At 35.2% G+C, this 19,126-nt stretch overlaps 1 protein-coding gene across 1 annotated transcript in view; it reads left to right on the top strand.

The window, feature by feature from the left end:
- The window catches only part of GASK1B (golgi associated kinase 1B), a 48,237-nt gene extending 29,331 nt beyond the window's left edge, over positions 1–18,906 (top strand). The window contains exons 4-5 of the mRNA XM_010383279.2: positions 12,522–12,748; positions 15,898–18,906. Of these exons, the coding sequence (XP_010381581.2) occupies positions 12,522–12,748; positions 15,898–16,105 (435 nt within the window). The 3' untranslated portion in view covers positions 16,106–18,906. The remainder of the gene's footprint in view (positions 1–12,521; positions 12,749–15,897) is intronic.
- The last annotated feature ends 220 nt before the right edge of the window (positions 18,907–19,126 follow it).

Genomic DNA, 19,126 nt, shown 5'->3' with positions numbered 1-19,126 from the left:
TAAAATTGGTTACCTCATCACCTAACAATTTGTCAACTTGACTGGCCTGTTTTTATTCATGACATTACTATTTTAAAAACATGCCAGGTTTGAGATTTTTGTGTCATCTTTTAATCTTTCTCTGCTTAGTGTTTCATATTCAAGTAGTAGTGAACTTTTATGTTCCTCAAAATCATTCCTGTCACTTTTTCCTTTTCGTTTCTATTAATGTTACCTCAATCAGACTTTTGTCAATGTAGATCAAGTTGCTGTAAGAGACTCTTAACTAATCTCCTGGTCTTTAGTCTTCCCCAACTGCCAATTAATGTGCAAATCATTGCTGAATTTATCTTTCCATTTCCCTTTTAATCATATTGCCACTTGCAAAATAAAATCTCTAAAGACTTCCATTTGATTGGAAAATAAAGTTTAAATTCTTTAGAACATTAAAAATTATTATGGAAAATTAAACATATGCAAAAGCAGACAGGATATTATAATAAACCCCTATATGCCTGTCACTCAGCTTCAGCAATTATCAGCTCATGATCCATCTTGTTAAATCTCTATCTCTATCTACTTTCTACATCCACATTAATTTCAAGAAAATAATTGGCTTTATATTATTTCATCTGTAAATATTTCAGTGTATATCACTAGAAGATAAAACACATAAGCACATTACTACAATCACACCCAAAATAAAATTGAGCAGTGATTTAGTTAAATATCCGATCAGTGGCCACATTTTTGTTTCATAAGATTCATTTATATATTTCAGTTTGTTTATTTGAATCAATATTTAAATAATGCCCACACTTTGTGATTGGTTGGTGTGTCTTCTAATCTATGGACTTCATCTCTATATCTTCTCTTTTCCCTTTCAATAGCCTGTTGAAGAAACCAGATCATTTGTTTTGTAGAGTTCACACTCTAGATTTTGCTGGTTGTACTTTTGCGGTGCCTTTCTTTTGCCCTTCCATTGTCTATATTCCCTATAGATTTGTGTTGAATTGATGATCAAATTTAGATTTGATTTATTTTCTCAAGTCTTCTTTGTAGATAGTGGTGTGTTCTTTTATCACAAGACATCATATCTGGTTAGTCCTTTTTGTGATAATAGCATCTACTGATGTTCACATTGATCCACCAGTTCACTGGGAATTGAAAAATCGTGAGATATTAATTATATAATTAATTCTTCATTTATTAGTTGGACTACTTCTTTAAAGAGAAATCTCACCTTATGTCCTTTGTGGTTATCCAAGGGTACAGTTTATATAGAAAAAAAATAGCATGCTTTTAATAAATCCCATGACCTAATTTGCTGACTTTCCAATCTTGTCTGCCACTATTTCCTCATACGGTATGTGTGTGTGTGTGTGTGTGTGTGTGTGTTGTAGTTTGGTCTATTCACTGCTGGTTGAATGTGCCCCACACTCTTTTTCATGGTCTCTTCACCACTGCCTTTAGTGGTGGAGATTGAATAGGTCTTTCTTTGAATGTTCTACAGTGTGGAGCTGCTCATTGTGGTATTTGGTGCTGTAAGAAACCACAACATCGGCCAGGCGCGGTGGCTCACGCTTGTAATCCCAGCACTTTGGGAGGCTAAGGCTGGTGGTCAGGACATCGTGACCATCCTGGCTAACACAGTGAAACCCTGTCTCTACTAAAAATACAGAAAAATTAGCCTGGCATGGTGGCTGGCGCCTGTAGTCCCAGCTACTCGGGAGGCTGAGGCAGGAGAATGGCGTGAACCCCGGGAAGCGAAACTTAACAGTGAGCCGAGATTGTGCCACTATACTCCAGCCTGGGCAACAGAGCGAGACTCTATCTCAAAAAAAAAAAAAAAAGAAAAAGAAAAAGAAAAAAAGAAAAGTAAATACAAGGACACTGACCAATGAATCTCCCTTTTGGGCATTAACCTCATTTTTCTAGTAGAGACTTGACTTTTAAGACCACATTCTCTCACTTCACATAATTTAAGCATTTTTTTCATGACGGCAACTTTAAGAAAAAGAATAGCCTAGCCGCCCTGACCCATGTTCATTATAGAGGCGTACCTTATGAGATACCTGTCCTCAATAACCAGAATGTACTTCTGAATGTTTTCTGATACATTCTGGTTATTGAGGCCCGATAGCTCATAAGCTATGCCTCTATGATGAACAGGGGTCATTATAACATGTGCTCGTACACATCCTTTTCAGACTGATCTTTGTCTCAAATCATATCTCTTCCATTAAGAAACATATAGATTACTCATGTCTGCTTCCAACCTGAAAGCCTCTAGAACTTAATATATTCTTTCCATCTACTATCTAGCATTCATGCTCAGAGATTGCTGGCGTTGTTGTTCTAAAGCCTCATCTGCATCACGTGTAGACTAGAAAATTGGTTAACATAAGTCTTTGCTCTTAAATTAGTCTGAATTAAAGAAGGAAATGTCTGATCAAATATGTTATATTTATAATTTTCAAATTGCTAAGTGACAACCAGTTGAGCATTACTGGATTCATTCTAATTTTATTATTAATCAAAAGTGCAGTATATATTTTTAAATTTTATGTCTCTTTTGCTTATTTCCACCCTTGTGGTGAGTTTTTTTTAGACTATGTTGAAATTGATCAGTGCATAGTTAGTATGCTTCAATGGCAAGTCTAGTTATAGACATAGCTGGGCTAGAAAGATGAGACATTTGAGGAAGCCTGTGTGATTTCATAAATAATCATTTGAGATTCAAACATAGTTTAATGTATTGCTGGGACTAGCTTTTAGGATTGGCCTCTTCACTAAGCCTGTGCCATTGAACCATAGGCAGTCTGAAACCAACCTCGATGGGTATGTTCGAGCAAAGCAAGAGGTCAAAGCACTGAACCTCTGAGTAAGTCTGGTAGGATGCAAATATAACCGTTTTGGAAAAATGAACAGGATAGTGTTTTCATAGGAACATCTGAGACGGCAGACAGATACTCATTGGCCTCAATGTATATGGTTTTTGTATGTATTTTTAAAAATTTATCACTCATTATTGGCTAATGAAGAAGTAGATTCAGAGAGGGTTAAGGGTTAAGTGAGAGCTGTTTCAACCAGTTCTAAAGTAGGATAAGTATTCTATTAGTTTCATGCTCTTCCCAACCATATTCATGATGTTTATGGACATGCATCACTAAGAGTTATATGGAGCTTCCAAGAATTATTACTGTTGTGTGGTCAAATTGAATGAAACTGTTTGGGGCATGGTTTTTGTGTGCCTTTCCGGGAGTCCATACGGACAAAACTATTTTCACAGTAATACTAAGACTTTGTTTTTTCGCTTTTTTCAGTGTTGATATATGCAGTAGTGGTTAAATCTGTTGATGCGTTAGCATGAATAAAGGCAGGCACCAAACTATACCAGTGGTCATTGTACCCTTTACTGCCACTGCAGTCACAGGAAGAAAAATAACACATGAAATAAATGCCAGATTTCCTTAAAATTTTTCTTGAAGCAGTGAAAATCTATTAATTTTTTAAAATCTCTACCTGTAAGTCTCTGTCTTTTTAATATCCTGTGTGACAAAATGAGACTGTGTAAAGCACATCAACTTATCCCATAGTGCAATGGTTGTCTTGAGGAAACCACTTACATAATGTTTGTATTGTGAGCTGAACTAGCTGCTTTTTTCATTAAATGCCATTTTAACTTGAAAGAACAGTGCCACTTCTCTCATTTCTTTGGAAAGTATAGCAAGTTCCTTAAAAATATGTAATTTGTATTAACATATGATAGGTTATTTTTATATGAATTTAATGCATACTTATTTTTTAAATTCTTGGCTTTAACTTTTCATTTGATATGGTAAATAATCACAAATGAATACTCTTAGGTGGTCCTCAGTAATTTTTAAGAGTGTGAAAGAATTCTGAAATCAAAAGTTTGAGGACCACTGTTCTAGGCTATCTTTTCTGAAATACACTCCCTTTTGTCTATATAAGATCCAATAACTTCAAAGGTATTCCATTTTGTGATTCTAAGATTCTGTGATTTTAAGATGTTGACATTTCCACAAAAGGATGGGTAGGGGAAAACAGATCTTTTAGTCGATAGCCATCTGAATTCTGTTTCAATGGGTGAGCTGAGTGGAGCTGGTATGCGTTCTTTGATTTCTTTGAACAATCATTTATAAAGTACCCGCACTGTATAAAGTATGATGCTGGTTGCTATAGAGAATACCCAGCGAATCATACTTAGAGGCATTAAGTTGTAATCTTCATGAAAGCAAGAACTTTGTCTTTTCTAGCAGGGGAAGCATCGTGGTAGGCAGGCAGATGTCTTTTGAAATCCACACGAGTCACTCGTTTTATCTCCTTAGGCAGGTTGCTATCCTCTCTGAACGTTTTTCTTCAATTGTAATATGGGGAAAAATACATACCATTCTGGATTATTTTGATGATTAGGAACTTTTAATGTAAAGTGCTTTAACAGTGTTCTGAAATATTTTAGCCAGGTTATATAAAGGGCTTCATTTTATAGCTATTTTCTAACCCAAGAAGCATAGAAACATAGAATGGAAAATTCTATATGTATATGTAAAAGTAATTTTTAAGAAAAGTTTAATTCATAAAAGCAGAATTTATTTTCAGTGACCAGAAAATAATTAGACTGTCAAAATTAATTTATTTTTTAAAAGAGAACTGATTTTTATTAAAAAAAATATAAGTTAAAATAGCTATTAGATTTGATTGCTACATTGGGTTCTGTTAACCATAACCAAAACTAGGTTTTAATATAGTCATTTAGCTTATCTTTACTTATTTTTGTCATTTTCCTTTAAAAATCTATATTATAGAAGAAATAAATTTGATAGAAATTCTATATTAATAATAAAAGTAATACACATCAGTTAAGCAAAAAAAAAAAAAAAAGGTTTTCACTGATACTATTCCTTCAGCTGTAAATGAACATGTTTTACTTATTTCTAATTCTATTTTATAGATTTAGTTCCAAATAGTAGTGCTTTACTTCACTGAAGAAAAGCAATTAAAATTTTTATTACAATAAGGTTATTTCATTTCCATGTTAAATTTATTGCTTAATAGCGGTTCATTCTATAAATCAGAATTTCATAAAATGTAAAAAATATTTTTTTTTAGTCTGAGTGTTCTTTTTAAATCTTTACAGGAAAATGGATGTGTCTTCGACAGAGACTATTTTCATGTATCTCTGCTTGTGCAAATTATAGAACATAAATTTTCTTTCTCCAAAAATAGATTGTTGCTTGCCTGGTGACTCCAGTCTTCTGTGGCATAGTGATGTTTGACTTCTGGTTCTTATTGAGAGATGCAGTATATGGATTTTAAACATTACATCTATAGAAATCGATCCAAATGTATAATAACCTTAGAATATTTTTACTCATACGTAAAGAAATACTGTGTTGTTACTTGTTGTTTATTAATGTGGAAGAAACTAGAGATTCTTCCCTGGATTAGGATACACTGATATTTATTTTTAAACATGGAATTCGAAAGTAAAGGTGGAGTAGAGCAATGAATGCTCCTTACAGAGGCAGAGGCACGAGGGAGCCTATGCCCATTGTTAGATTTCTACATTGCAGACTATTTTTACACTTCTCTTCATTCGTCAACTGCTCTTCAAGTCACTTATGCATGCTCACTAATTTAACAGGCACCTGTTGTCATGGCAGCAGAGAACAAGAATGAAATTCATTATTTTATGTGGTGAGAGTTCCCAGGTGATACAGGTGCTGGCGGGGGGGTGGAGCGGGGGGAATACTGTGGGCTTTTGCTTTGTATAGCTCCCCAAGTAAGAGGCTGTGTCTATATTAGCAAGTGCCATGGGGATGGTGGGATTTGTCTGAGGTTGCGTTCTCTACAATCTAGTGTCCCTTTATACACTCATTAGACTACATGGGGCCAACTCTAGTTCCATTGATAATATGGCAACCATACAATGGTTTTCATCAAGGCAAATTCATGTGAAGGGATTTTCCAGTGTCAGTTATTAACTGATAAACAAGTCCATATGTTTTTGTATCTGTCTGTCTGAAGGGGTGCTGATAATGATAACAATTCTCACTGTCTTTTTCCCTTTTTGAAATAATTAAAATAATTGTTGTAAATGGAACTTTTTTCCAAATGAGATATCCAATGAGGTAACTTGGATTGAAAGAAATCTTCCAGAAAACTACTAATTGTAGAAAAGAATTTCCTTTGGTTATTTCTGTCAACCTGCCCAGTATGTATTTATTGAATGCCTATTACATACATGGCATTATGGCAGACCCTCTGTGAGATATGAGAATTCATTATCCACGGTTAGTTAATTTAAACCCACAGAAAGAAACTAACCAAAAGCACGTAACAAGCACAGGCCATTCCATTATTTGGCCTGTTGATTTTTTTTGTACTTTATTCAGTGTATGCTACATTTTAAAAAATCCATTATCTTGATAAGCCACCATCATTTTGTTTATTTGATTCTTCCCAATATAAGACAGTGCTTTGGAGGAGCATTGTAAATAGCCATATACAAAGTGGGTGCCAACTTTTAGCAGGGTTCATCCAATAACAAACATTTATTGAGTGCCTACTATGTGCTAGGCATTGAGTGAAATACTATGGTGAATGTTAAATTCCACCAATTACATGTCTTATTGCATATTTATACTTTCTCTCTGATACGTGTTTTTCTTTCTAAAGATGCAGTTTTTAAATACTGAAAACGAATCATTTGAAAAGAGATGGTGCAGATCTTAAGATGCTGACTTACCAAACCAGAAACACACACACCTACATAGACGCTTATGATTATACCCTCACTTAGACCCTTAAAGAGGTGGAAAACAGGTGGAAAAACAGAAGTTTATCTAATTTAACTAACAGATTTGAATGAGAATAACATTTGGATGATGGGAATTTCCTACCTATGTTAGGAAGAACATCCTCATTTTACCCTGTTTTTATCTGTCAAGTACGTTCTGCCTGTGTTCCCTTTGGTTTTCATTCTTTTAATGTTTTCACCTGCTGACCTACTCCCTTGCTTTCAACCTTTCTTCCAGCTCTGCATGAGAAAAAAAAATGAAACTTGCAGACACGTAAAACATTTTTAGCTTTTTTTTTTTTTTAATAGGCACAGTGCGTTTTTTGGGGAGTGGGGGAATGGGGTCCTGCTATGTTGCCCAGACTCGATTTGAACTCCTGGGCTCAAGCGATCCTCCTGCCTCAGCCTCTTGAGTATCTGGGACTGTAGGTGCACATAACTGCACCTAGGTAACAATACTCTTCTCCACCTTTCTCTCTGACTACCTGCCCTAATGTTCCCCTTACTCTCAGTAATGTGGTCTTGTACTGTGCTACTCAAAATATGATCCAAGGACGCATGCCACTTCATACCAGTTCATGATGAGATAATACAAAGTAAGCAATTAGAAACTTTGATAATAATTTGATAGAATAATTTTGTCTGTTGAATCTAACAAGATGTCTATCTGGTATTTTCCATTTAAAAAAATTTATTTATCTAATGATTAATCATTTGTTTAACAAAACAATAGTCCACATAGAGAAGCACTGGCCAAATACACTCATGGTATCTCTAAAGATGCCTTTGGATTTCTTACCTCCATGCCTTTCCTGGTTTTTAGCTAATACTGCCTGGCTCTTAAAATTTAACTGTAATGTCATCTCCTTCATGAGTTTTTCTCTGAAATCCTACTGAAGTTCTTTGTATTTCTGATGAAACCCTTATAACTAATATTTTAAATTCAGCATCATTTAACATTCTACACAAATGCGCTTGCTTTTTGCAGTATCATTTCGGAGACTAAACCTGAGAGATACAATCAGGATGGATAAAAGCATGGACTTTAAAACCGTAGATACCTGGACTGGAATCCTTAGAGTTCTGTCATTTAAGAGTTGAGGGGCCTTGGGGAGGTCAACTAGCCTTCTTGTGCCTCAATTTCCTCATTTATCAAATGAGACTATTGGTATCACCTATGTCTTAAGGTTACTATGAGGATTAAATGAAATAATACATGTGAATCATTAAGTATACAGTTCCTGGCACATACTAAACACTCAATATAAAACTGCTATTAATGTTTTTATTATTAATATTAACAGCATTATATATATAAATAAAATAAAAATATAGCACTTTTTTTTTTTTGAGATGGAGTCTCACCCTGTCGCCCAGGCTTGAGTGCAATGGGGCGATCTCGGCTCACTGCAACCTCTGGTTCCCGGGTTCAAATGATTCTCCTCAGTCTCCCGAGTAGCTGGGATTACAGGCACATGCCACCATGCCCAGCTAATGTTTTTTGTAACTTTAGTAGAGAGGGGTTTCACCATGTTGGTGAGGCTCGTCTCGAACTCCTGACCTCGTGATCCGCCCACCTCAGCCTCCCAAAGTGCTGGGATTACAGGCATGAGCCACCATGCCTGGCCAAAATATAGTGCTTTTTATTGCCTTCATCCAAGCATTGCCTGAAATTAGTGATTTGATCATATTGTTTTGAGGAAAAAGAAGATATGAAGAAACTGACACAATTTCTTGATAGACCCATTTTTGAAGACATAGCTGGTCTGGGTAGTGTGCATAGGGATGGAACATCTTTGGGTTTCTGCAGATTTCTAATGGGTTTTGGGGAACTAGAACAGTGCAGCAGAGGCACCCTTGTGTTGGTGCTACAAGCATAATCTGAATCACTCATAAGATACTTTTTTCCTACAGGCAAAACCAACACTACCAAAGGAAAATGGAATTTAAAAAAAACTTTAGAAGAAGGAAATATATCTAAAAATATCCCACCACCACCAACAAAAAATTTGGCTGGAACACCTGGGTTTTTCTGAGTACAATTTTAGTTAGGTAAACATTGAAAAGATGTATTTTCCTAAGAAAGGAAAGAGTCATTTTATGGAAAATGGTGGTTGGCAGTATTTTAAGATGCAGAAGATCAGTTTTGCAAAAGATATTCCTGTTTTAAAGAATGAGAAGACGTGAATTTGAACAAGCAATAATAATGAGGACTAACACTCACCATTGCTTAGCTGACAAAATTTATCCCCAAATAGCCTTCTTTGTAGGATAATTACCTACGTAGACACGTAGATGTGCACTACAGTGCTTAATCATGCAGTAGTTAAGTGATTGTTTTAATGTATGCACTAAACAAGTATATTAAAACCATATTATGGATTCATAGCTATGTAGGATGTGCTTTATTAGGCTTTAAAAAATAGATAAGCAGTCTTAAAAGTAAGCATAAATATGCTCAATAGATGACTAAATTAACTGCCTAACGAAATGGCACTGAATTTAAGGGAGTAGATTATGTTTTTGTGGTCAAGTTATTTTTGGTATATTGAATGTGAATTCAAAAGGAAGGCTATAAACAAAATTCTGAGAAGAGCTAGAGAACATGAATTAAGAGGTACATAACCTCTTGCTAGACAAAGGCAATAATACAAAGACATAATTTACTATAGTTGGAGGATAAGGAAAATGAAGTAAAACCTAGGTTATTTGAGAACTTACAGCTGATTTTACATCTGTAGGTACACACACAGTGTTTGTGCACGTGGACGCGCACATACACACACTATATATATATTTTATATATATAGCCATCAAGTACGTATATAGATCTGAAAAAAATGAGTGGCAACATTTTCTAGAAGAGAAGTTGGGCTGAACACACACACCTGTTTTCAATAATAATGTCTGTTAGATCTGGATGGCACAACGGTCTGTCAGGGAAGTGGCGAAATCATCACAGACTGTTGAATCATTCAGAATTGGATCAGACGAAGTACTTTAAAAGTACACTGTAGCAAAAAATCTAATGTTGGTAAGGAAATAAGAAGATGACCTAAATCAATCTTTTCCACCTTTAACTTTTAATGCTTTTGTGTAGTTTAAAAATAGAAAAATATAATGTTTACAGAAGTACTGAAAGGGCCTTATCTCTAAAGAGCTTATTATTTAACATAAATATATAATACTCATGGTTTTGTTATAGAAATAGTACAAATGTAGTTATGTATTTTAGTCCTTTCCCCACTACTATGAAATCCACAATGATGGAAGAACTTAGGGTTTGAAGAAGCATTTAAGAAATGTTTGGTAGAGTTTTCTTAAAGGGTTATATTCGAAACACATATGTCCAATATAACAGACTTTGATATTGTAGTCAAAATTAAATAAGATTTAGGCTTTTAAATTTTTAATGTTAATATAACTAGATGAAACAAGGATGATGATAAAATGGTACACAGATTCTTTGAGAATCATTAGTTAATGTGTATTAAAAAAAAAAAGAGGTGATTGGATGGGAAGCAGCTTTTAGAAAAGTTAGTTTTCATGTTCTTTCTGACCTTACCTTAAATAATTGGCAATCAGATGCAGTCTCTTTTACATCATTTTATTTCTCTTATATTCAAAGTCAGTGAAGGTACTGCATAAAATGACTGAAATTGAGAAGAAAGGGCTCAATAAATTTTTCTAAAAGTTTCTAATTTGTGCTTTTTTCGTTTCATGTGCTATTCTAACCTACAGTGATTTGCTCGGGGCACTCTTGCTCACCTTTGGGAAACCTTCTTATGCTCATGTCAAACAAATGCACATTAACAAGCAGTGGTAACGTACTGTTCCCTGGAGTCAGCCTATGTGACTTTTTGGATAAGCTATGGGTTAGATTTATGGTCCCAGGGCTCAGTGATTGGAACCAATCTTGACAGAGCCCTCCTTTTCTGTGACTGTTTCTAGGCCAGCAGTGTACCCTTTGACTAGTGCAAATGCTTGGTTGCTCACTCGCCACCCATGTGACTAGCTTTACATAAACTTCATAGAAAATTGGCTTATGCTAACTTTTCTTACAATCCTTCATCTCAAGCGTGGTATTTGATACAAAGTCCATTTACATACAGAAAACAGAGAAGAAAGTCCTTTGTCCAATTCTTGAAGCTTGCTTTGGTAGGGAAGCAAAACTAAATAACCATTTCAATTTCCACTGGAAGTGGTAACGGTGGAGAGGTCCTGACCATGGGCAACATTTACCTTGGTGCCTAGCTCACTGATAGGATGTAGAAGATGTTCAATAAGTGTTTGTTGGATAAATGAATAAATGATCATTGCAAAGTAGGCTAAATTTTGGCACTGCTTTGCTGCATCCCTTTCTAAGCAGCTGGTCTCCTGAACAGCTCCATGGGAGCTGTAGAAACACAGGAGGATGAGAAAAAGATGGGAATTTAATACCAAAAGAATAAAAGTGGCAGTATCTATCTATCTTTTGACTCGTAAGCACACGTACAAACTCTGACTAGTTAGCCTAAAACCATTCAATATGACGTACTGGGGGAAAAAATTGTGAAATTTTGGAGACAAACAAATCTATGTCTAAATCCTGACTTTGCTACTTACTTACTAATATTCTACCCAGGGCAGGTTACTTAATGTCTCTGAGGCTGAATTTTTCTTCATTTAAAATGGATAAATTACTTTTTGTCTTAGAAGCTTGTTTTGAGGTAAATAACTTTGGAGAGTATGCAGGTGTGTCTCAACAAGAGTAATAGTAGTTTTCATTTTTTTGAGTGTCTTATAGATGCTTGGGACAGGGCTGGAGGGTGTACACATATTTTCATCAATCTTTCTACCAAGTGTTCAAGGTAAAGAGTATCATTCCTCTTACTCAGGCGTTTAAATTGAGGGTCAGTGATGAAAAGGAATCTGCACAAGGTTGCAGAGCTCAGAAGTGTGAAAGCAGAGATTTGACTTAAATTTATCTAATTCCTTTGCCCAGGCTTTATTTTACGTGATTCATAAATATTATTTCTTTCCTTGCCCAAAGGAAATGGAATGAAACAATTCTTCTTTTTCTAATTAATCTGGTTACCCTCTTCTATAGGGTGGTATCCTTAACTCCCATAATAAAGTTCAAGAGGCCCATTTTGTTCACTTGTTTAGAATCTAGCTGTGGCCTCCATTTAGATAGTGCTTTTAGTTTTTATAATTGGGTCTCACATCTTTTCAATGGATTTCTTCTATGTAATTTCGAGTTAGATTACTGTAATACTGAAGTCCAGGTAGACTAGGGGTTGCAATAAACTTTTTGTGGCAATGAAGTAACTCCAGTTTCCCATAAACCACCTGAGGGAGAAAACAAGACAGAGCCTTCCAGACACATAGAAATACAATGGTGTTTCTTCTGTCGTGCATGGAGTCAGAGATTCTGCTGGCCATGTGTCTGTATGTGATGTCAGTGGGAACTTTGAATATTTAGGGTGGAGATGCCTGACTTGGATAATCTGACTTTGGATCTATTAGCAGAAGCTGGAAATGCTCATAACTATGACTGAGTCAGAAGGATATGAACCTTGGACTTGTTCTGACAGTTGCCTTTAATTAAATGAGCCTGGCCCTCTTAGATTCTGGCAAGTCAGCTGTTGAGAAAGCACTGGTTTTTGAAAATCTTGTAACTTTCCCAAGTTTTGTTTTCACTCAGCATCTTGGATTTTGTGTTTTCTATTTACAGATTTATAATCGCTTAGATACAAATTGCTGTGGATTCAGACCTCGCAAGGAAGATGCCTGTGTACAGAATGGATTGAGGCCCAAATGTGACAACCAAGGTTCTGCAGCTCTAGCACACATTATCCAGCGAAAGCATGACCCAAGGCATTTGGTTTTTGTAGACAACAAGGGTTTCTTTGACAGGAGTGAAGATAACTTAAACTTCAAACTGTTAGAAGGCATCAAAGAGTAAGTTTTATAGTAACATCTGCAGGACATCACATTTATATTAGATAAGTAGCAAGGTTCTGAGAAAACTCCCATCTTACATCTGATCATTTTAACCCTTGAAAATCATTGTGAATGTGGAATCTGGGAATGGAGACCCAAGAAGGGAAACAAACCCAAGAAGAACAGAACAGGAGTGCAGCCGTGGCGCCTCTATCGCCAACCCATACCGCCTACAAAGCGCATACTACATTTCACATTCATGATGTTGCTTGGTTCTCGTTGTGAAAATCCATGTGGATTTTGTTGCAAGAGTGCAGGGACCTCTGGCATAGGATTTGGCAGAGCAGGGATAAGCAGGTGGCGGAGGCTCCACTATTAGGCATAACATAGAACATGGGAAGAACTAATAGACAAGCAAATATTGACATGGCAGAATGTCCAAATTCATAATGAACTCAAGTGACTTTTATGAATGCAGTGGAAAATGACAGCCAATCTGGTAAGTAAGGCATAGTCTCAAAGGACAGCTGGCTGTTGAATTCAGCAGGAGGATTTTTCAGCATTTTGAAATCCTTCAAGGAGATATAGATTAAGGGGAAAAGTATCTAACACCTGAGAGAGAGGGTTTATGGAGGCTAGTTAGGGAAGAATTATTTATTTACTAAGGGTTGACCAAGAATTCAGGAAAGATCTCAAAGATTTGGGGACATCCGGCAAGACTCAGAAAGAATGCAGAGTGGAGAGGGAACCAAAGAAGTTCTGCAATGCAGAAGTTAAAACACAGTGGCTGCTCATGGCACACTTGATCATACATCTATTGGAAATAAAGGACATTAAGACACTTAGTAATGGCAAGAACCCAGCTATAAAGCGTGAGCTGTTCAACCCCAGCAGTGGAAATTGTGGCTGGATTTCAAGTTCCACCGCGTAGTGGGCAGAGCCACTCTCCATACTTCCCACCTTAGTCAGAAATCAGATTGACTAAGAGACTGTGGTAGGGTAGAAACCTAAAAATAGAGGGTTCATTGGTAAAATAGGTAACCAGCTGTGTGAAGCTAGGTGACTGCTGGAAAGCTCACGAGCAAGGTCTAAAATTGAGGTTAGAACCCAGGTCTTCCAAATCCAAGTCCAGTATTTTTTTTCTGTAATAACTGTGGTGTGCTCTGTTACTATTACTCTTGTTAATAATATTCTGGAGCATATTTCAATCATTCTTCCTAAACTCTATGACTTACATGTTGTGGATTTTGTGTACTTAAGCATTAAGAGCAATACTGTTCCTGTGAGAGTTTTATGAGACACGATTTTATAAGTTTTTTGCCGGGTCCTGCCCTCTTGATACCTGTTTTGCACCATCTCTTTGTGGATTGAAGGCAGGATGTGTGGCAGGCTTTCTCTTTTAAGCTAAGGAAATTTTATGTATGGGAAAATTGACTTTCCTAAGACATCACTTACTAGGGTGATATTACAGGGTCTTCTTAAATCCCTAAATTCCCTCTTAGACTTAGGAGTACCTGAAGAATACAGTCCATCCATTTCATACATTCACGTAAATGTGAATATCTTTATTTCTTCTTTCAAAGAAGATTTATGTTTAAATGTATTATGAGGAGTAATGGATTTGAAGTTAAATCTTCTTTGAAAATATAATTCACACATTGAAAAGCAAAAATGAAGACTTTTCTAATCCCCGATTTATGCATTGAATATTCCGACTATTATATCAGTGTAGTGCAGAGACAGGTAATATTTTTGCTTTCTTTTATGAAAAGGATTAACCACTAAGGAGATCCAATGGTTTTAATGATTTCATCTCATGCATCCTGCCACAGCTAAATTAGTTGAAAGGCTATAGAATTGACAATTCATGGACTATTAATACTTCATAAAGCAAAAATCCTACTTAATACTAGAGACCCTAAAGTTTAGCCCCTCAACTATATAGTAATGTCATCAGGTAACTAAGGGCGACTTATAAACATTCTTTCATTCCACACTTCCTCACATGCATTAAGCTTGTCCAGCGCTGTGGCCTTTCTACTTGCTGCAGCCTCAGAACTGCCAGAGCACCTGATTCTTGCTTTCAGGCACCCTCTGTGCCATCCCCATTGTGCTCCATTGAAATTTGGAAGAGGTGCTTAGAAGGCCTGAAATTTCTGGCAAAGTGTGCTCTTTAAGCAAGTATATATGTTCTTACTATAGTTTTTGAGGTATACCTGAGTTTATTAGAAATGTACTCTTAAAAAATATTTTTACTGTGCTTTTATCAGCATTTTTAATGAAAGCTGAGAAATGTCAGATTGGGGATTTAGCAAAATATTACTTATGTTTTTGACCTAGAAATTTTGCTAAGTCCTTCAGATAATGTATATGCTGGACTCCTGGTTTTCTACTTTCTAAATGAAGAAAAGCAAGCGCAAGGCATTCTTTCAAGGTAATTCAGCAAAGACCCCTCTAAATTGGTCTTAGGTTTTCCAGAGAGACTTTCATTGTGGAACTAAAACTTTTCTCTGAAACTTCAGTTTTGCTAAATTTATTTGAAAACATCTTAGTACTCCAGTTAAATAAAATGATCCTAAATCCTCAGAGTTCCAGAGGTATAATATGACTCAAAGACAATTCTTTCTTTAATTTGATGTTTTTGAATGATTCTTGTCTCATTTTAGTACATTTTTTATTATTTCACATAAATTCAGTTGTGTAACTTGTATTCAAGCAGAATACTTTATTGAAGTTGTCATCATCAATTTGTCTCTCATATTTTCTTGCATAAAATCTCACCTTGATACGTCAGAGGATACCATCTACTTGACAGATTAAAGGGGTTTCCACAGCTGAAATGAGCCTAAGACTAAGAAAAGTATTTCTGCCAGGCTAATAGAATCCTTTCCAATTCCATGCCTTTGTTTGACTGTACAGAATTACCTTAAGTAAGATGTCTGTCATGTTCTGAATGGTGTAGAATATTCAGTTCACTGGAAACACTTTCTTCTAGTATATTATTATTAAGAGAAGTGTCATCTTGGCAGTGACAAAAATGTTTTGGTTCTCAAACATGCCATTTGATAGTGTGATTTATGACAGATTAATGAAAGGCAGGACAGTTGGGTAAGGAGTACTATTCCCAAGCAATTACTAAGATTGAATATCATGTTTTATCTTTTCAGGTTTCCCGCTTCTGCAGTTTCTGTTTTGAAGAGCCAGCACTTACGGCAGAAACTCCTTCAGTCTCTGTTTCTTGATAAAGTTTATTGGGAAAGTCAAGGAGGTAGACAAGGAATTGAAAAGCTTATTGATGTAATAGAACACAGAGCCAAAATTCTTATCACCTATATCAATGCACACGGGGCCAAAGTATTACCTATGAATGAATGACAAAAGAATTTTCTGGCTAGGATGTTAGATATATTTATGCATTTTTGGTTTTGTTTTTAAATCAAGCACATCAACCTCAAGCGTGTTTAGCAATGAGGCAGTGTAGATGAATACATAAAATAAATGACTTTAACCAAGTAGCTATAGTGGAACTGAGCACTGTATGCATACTTAAAAAGGTTTTAAAAAACAAACTACTTAAGAAGTATTTGTTTATATTTTTCTGTAACATCATGCTATGTGTGAGTCTGAACATCTGACAACAGAAGCTTCAGTTATTGTTCTAGCTAAGTTTTGAAAACATTTGTCATGTTGTTTAATAGAAAAGTGCAAGCCAGAGGTACTGACTCCATTAACAAAGCATATTTTATGCCATTTTGACTGTTCTGACCAAATACTAATAAGAATGATTCTTGACGTTCTTCTGTTGCTGATTGTTAACATAGAGCAGCCTCCACACTACCCCGAGGCAACTCTACATGGGAACACTGAGGCTCACAGCCTGCAAGAGTATCAGAACTGACCATACATTTAAACAGAAATGCTGGTTTATTTGCAAAATCATCAGTATATTTTCTATTGTGTCTATAAATAATCAGCCATTTAAGTAGCAAGAATCATATTTTCCATTCCTTTTTAGAAATTTGTTTTGTTGTCACTATGGAAATCATTCACATCTGACAATTTACATATTAAAGAGTTTTACTCTCTCTGTTTCGGTCCAATTTATGTCTAGTGGCTGAGAAATTAAATAATTCTGAAGTATGAATTTACCTATCTGAAAATGTACTTACAGAGTATCATTTTAAAATGGATTTCTCTTTAAAAATTTTGTTACTTTTACAAACAATGTAATATAATTTATGTACATTTTATTAATAGTAGTGAATTCCTTAACATTTGTTCTATGTAATTATATTTTAATTTGATTTAATGGTTACTGCCCAGATACTGAGAATTGGTCCCAATATTGAAGGTGTTTCAATATATTATCTGGCTTATTTCAACATGAGTAATTTGAACAAAGTAAGTTAAAACCTGCCTCTGATCAATTTTCCTCATGGCTAGAACTAAAACAGTACATTTGGACAATATTAAGCCTCAAATAATCCTCTCCAAACTCCTTCTAACCTTCTTAAATTAGCTGGGAAGAGGTTTGTGTGTTGCGTCTTTATGTCCTTTGCCAATACCCAAGATGGTCACATATGGTAAATACTCACATAGAGTTTCAAATTCAGAATAGATTACCGTTACCCTCCTGCCCTTACACATCCTACTTCTTATTTAAAAGTTCAATTTGTAACTTTTTCATTTCCTGAAAGTTTAAAAATACAATTTGAGAATGTTTATAATACATTCTCTCCTGTCTTTTCATAGTTATGTCTGTTATTGCTAAAATACACCACATTTTCTTTGTTCTGGTCGAGGGTAACTCAATATCTGTGTGAAAGAGAACTACTAACAACATTACAATAGACGCTGGATTTGAAAAAAAATCTGTAGATCTAATTGATACAAGTGTAGAACAAAATGTCAAAATAATGTTTTAAGTGTAAGAGAAGATGGACCAAGGAGAGAGAGATCATTTGAAAATCTAATTGTAGCTTTTCTAGGCTCACATTCATGTACTACTTTTAGCACCCTTATGGGCTGTGCTTGCACCCGGGACAGTTGAGCTTTGGACTATCTTCCTCTTCAGTGCTCCCTCGATTGACCTGAGCGCTTCCCTCTGCTTCTACAGATTTATAGTACTCCTTGGCTCTTTTGAGTCTCCACTTTTACTCACTGTCTCTGGGATTTTTAAGATCCTTTTCTTCTCTTATAAATCATCCTCTTAATGAAAATTAGCCTAACGAAAATTTGGAGACTGGAATTCTACTTTGAGCCACTGACTTGAAATAACTCTTTTGGCAAGTCTTACCAAGGTGGCATGTTTGCATTTTTACTGCTTATCACATTTTTTTTTTTTTTTTTGCCATCTTTATCCAAATTTATCATATTGACGGTAGTACTAACAGGCTTTTTAGAAGCTGGCTTTAACTTTTGAGTCTCAAGCTACACTGCTGTTGGGTAGTCTGGTCCTCCCACGTGAGGATTTAACTTTGTTTATTTGCCTCCAGTTATTCCAAAATGCTTATTAAATGAAAGGCCCAGGAACATGTTTATTTTAGTCACCTTTGATTTTAACAATTTTGTTTTGTAACCAATGAGTAATTCATGATGAATTATTTTTGACTAATGGATAGCTGAAGGCCAGGCTTTTAATTCTAATAGGTAACGCTCTTCTTTTGTCTTATTGAAACAATGAGAATACTCTGTGCATTTCAAATGCACTCCGATTATGCTGTGGTTTCATTCACATAAGCACAATATGTGTTTTATTTATAACTTTATAACCAATTTATAATGTAATAATTTACCTTAGCAGACATGCAAAGCTTATTCTTGTGTGACTTACTTTCTTTAAGCTAATAATATAAAAATAAATATGTATCTTAAAAATCTATAATAAAACATTAGAAATTAAAGATACGTGCTTTTTATTTTGTAGATGAGTTCATTTGCTTTTGTAGATGTGTTTTCAAAAGCTAGGTACAGAGGAATGTTTGCTACCTTTAGCTCTGAATAAAGAAATAGAGTCAAGAATTTTGTTGGATTGTGTTTGTGTGTGCATATATTTGATATCATCATTATATTTGTAATCTTTGGACTTGTAATCATAGCCTGTTTATTCTATTGTGCCATTAAATATACTTTATCTTATACATAATGAATAAAATACCTAGATGTAGATTTATTTACACACTGTCTTATGAAATTCTTATGTTTATATCAGCACAGAACAAGCACACATTTAGAGCATTCATCTGAAAATTATATGTAAATTGAACGTGGGTCAAATAAAGATGATAAAGACCTTTTTTAAAAAATTAAGTATCATAAACAATAATCAAGAACTTTCATTCATGAAAGAACTAGACTTGTCAGATAAAGATGATAACACTTGACACTTGGGACTAC

This window comes from Rhinopithecus roxellana, chromosome 2 (assembly GCF_007565055.1).
Source record: "Rhinopithecus roxellana isolate Shanxi Qingling chromosome 2, ASM756505v1, whole genome shotgun sequence".
NCBI classification, from domain to species: Eukaryota; Metazoa; Chordata; class Mammalia; order Primates; family Cercopithecidae; genus Rhinopithecus; species Rhinopithecus roxellana.
The sequence above is the reverse complement of the archived record's forward strand: the minus strand, read 5'-3'. Positions and strand labels throughout refer to the sequence as shown.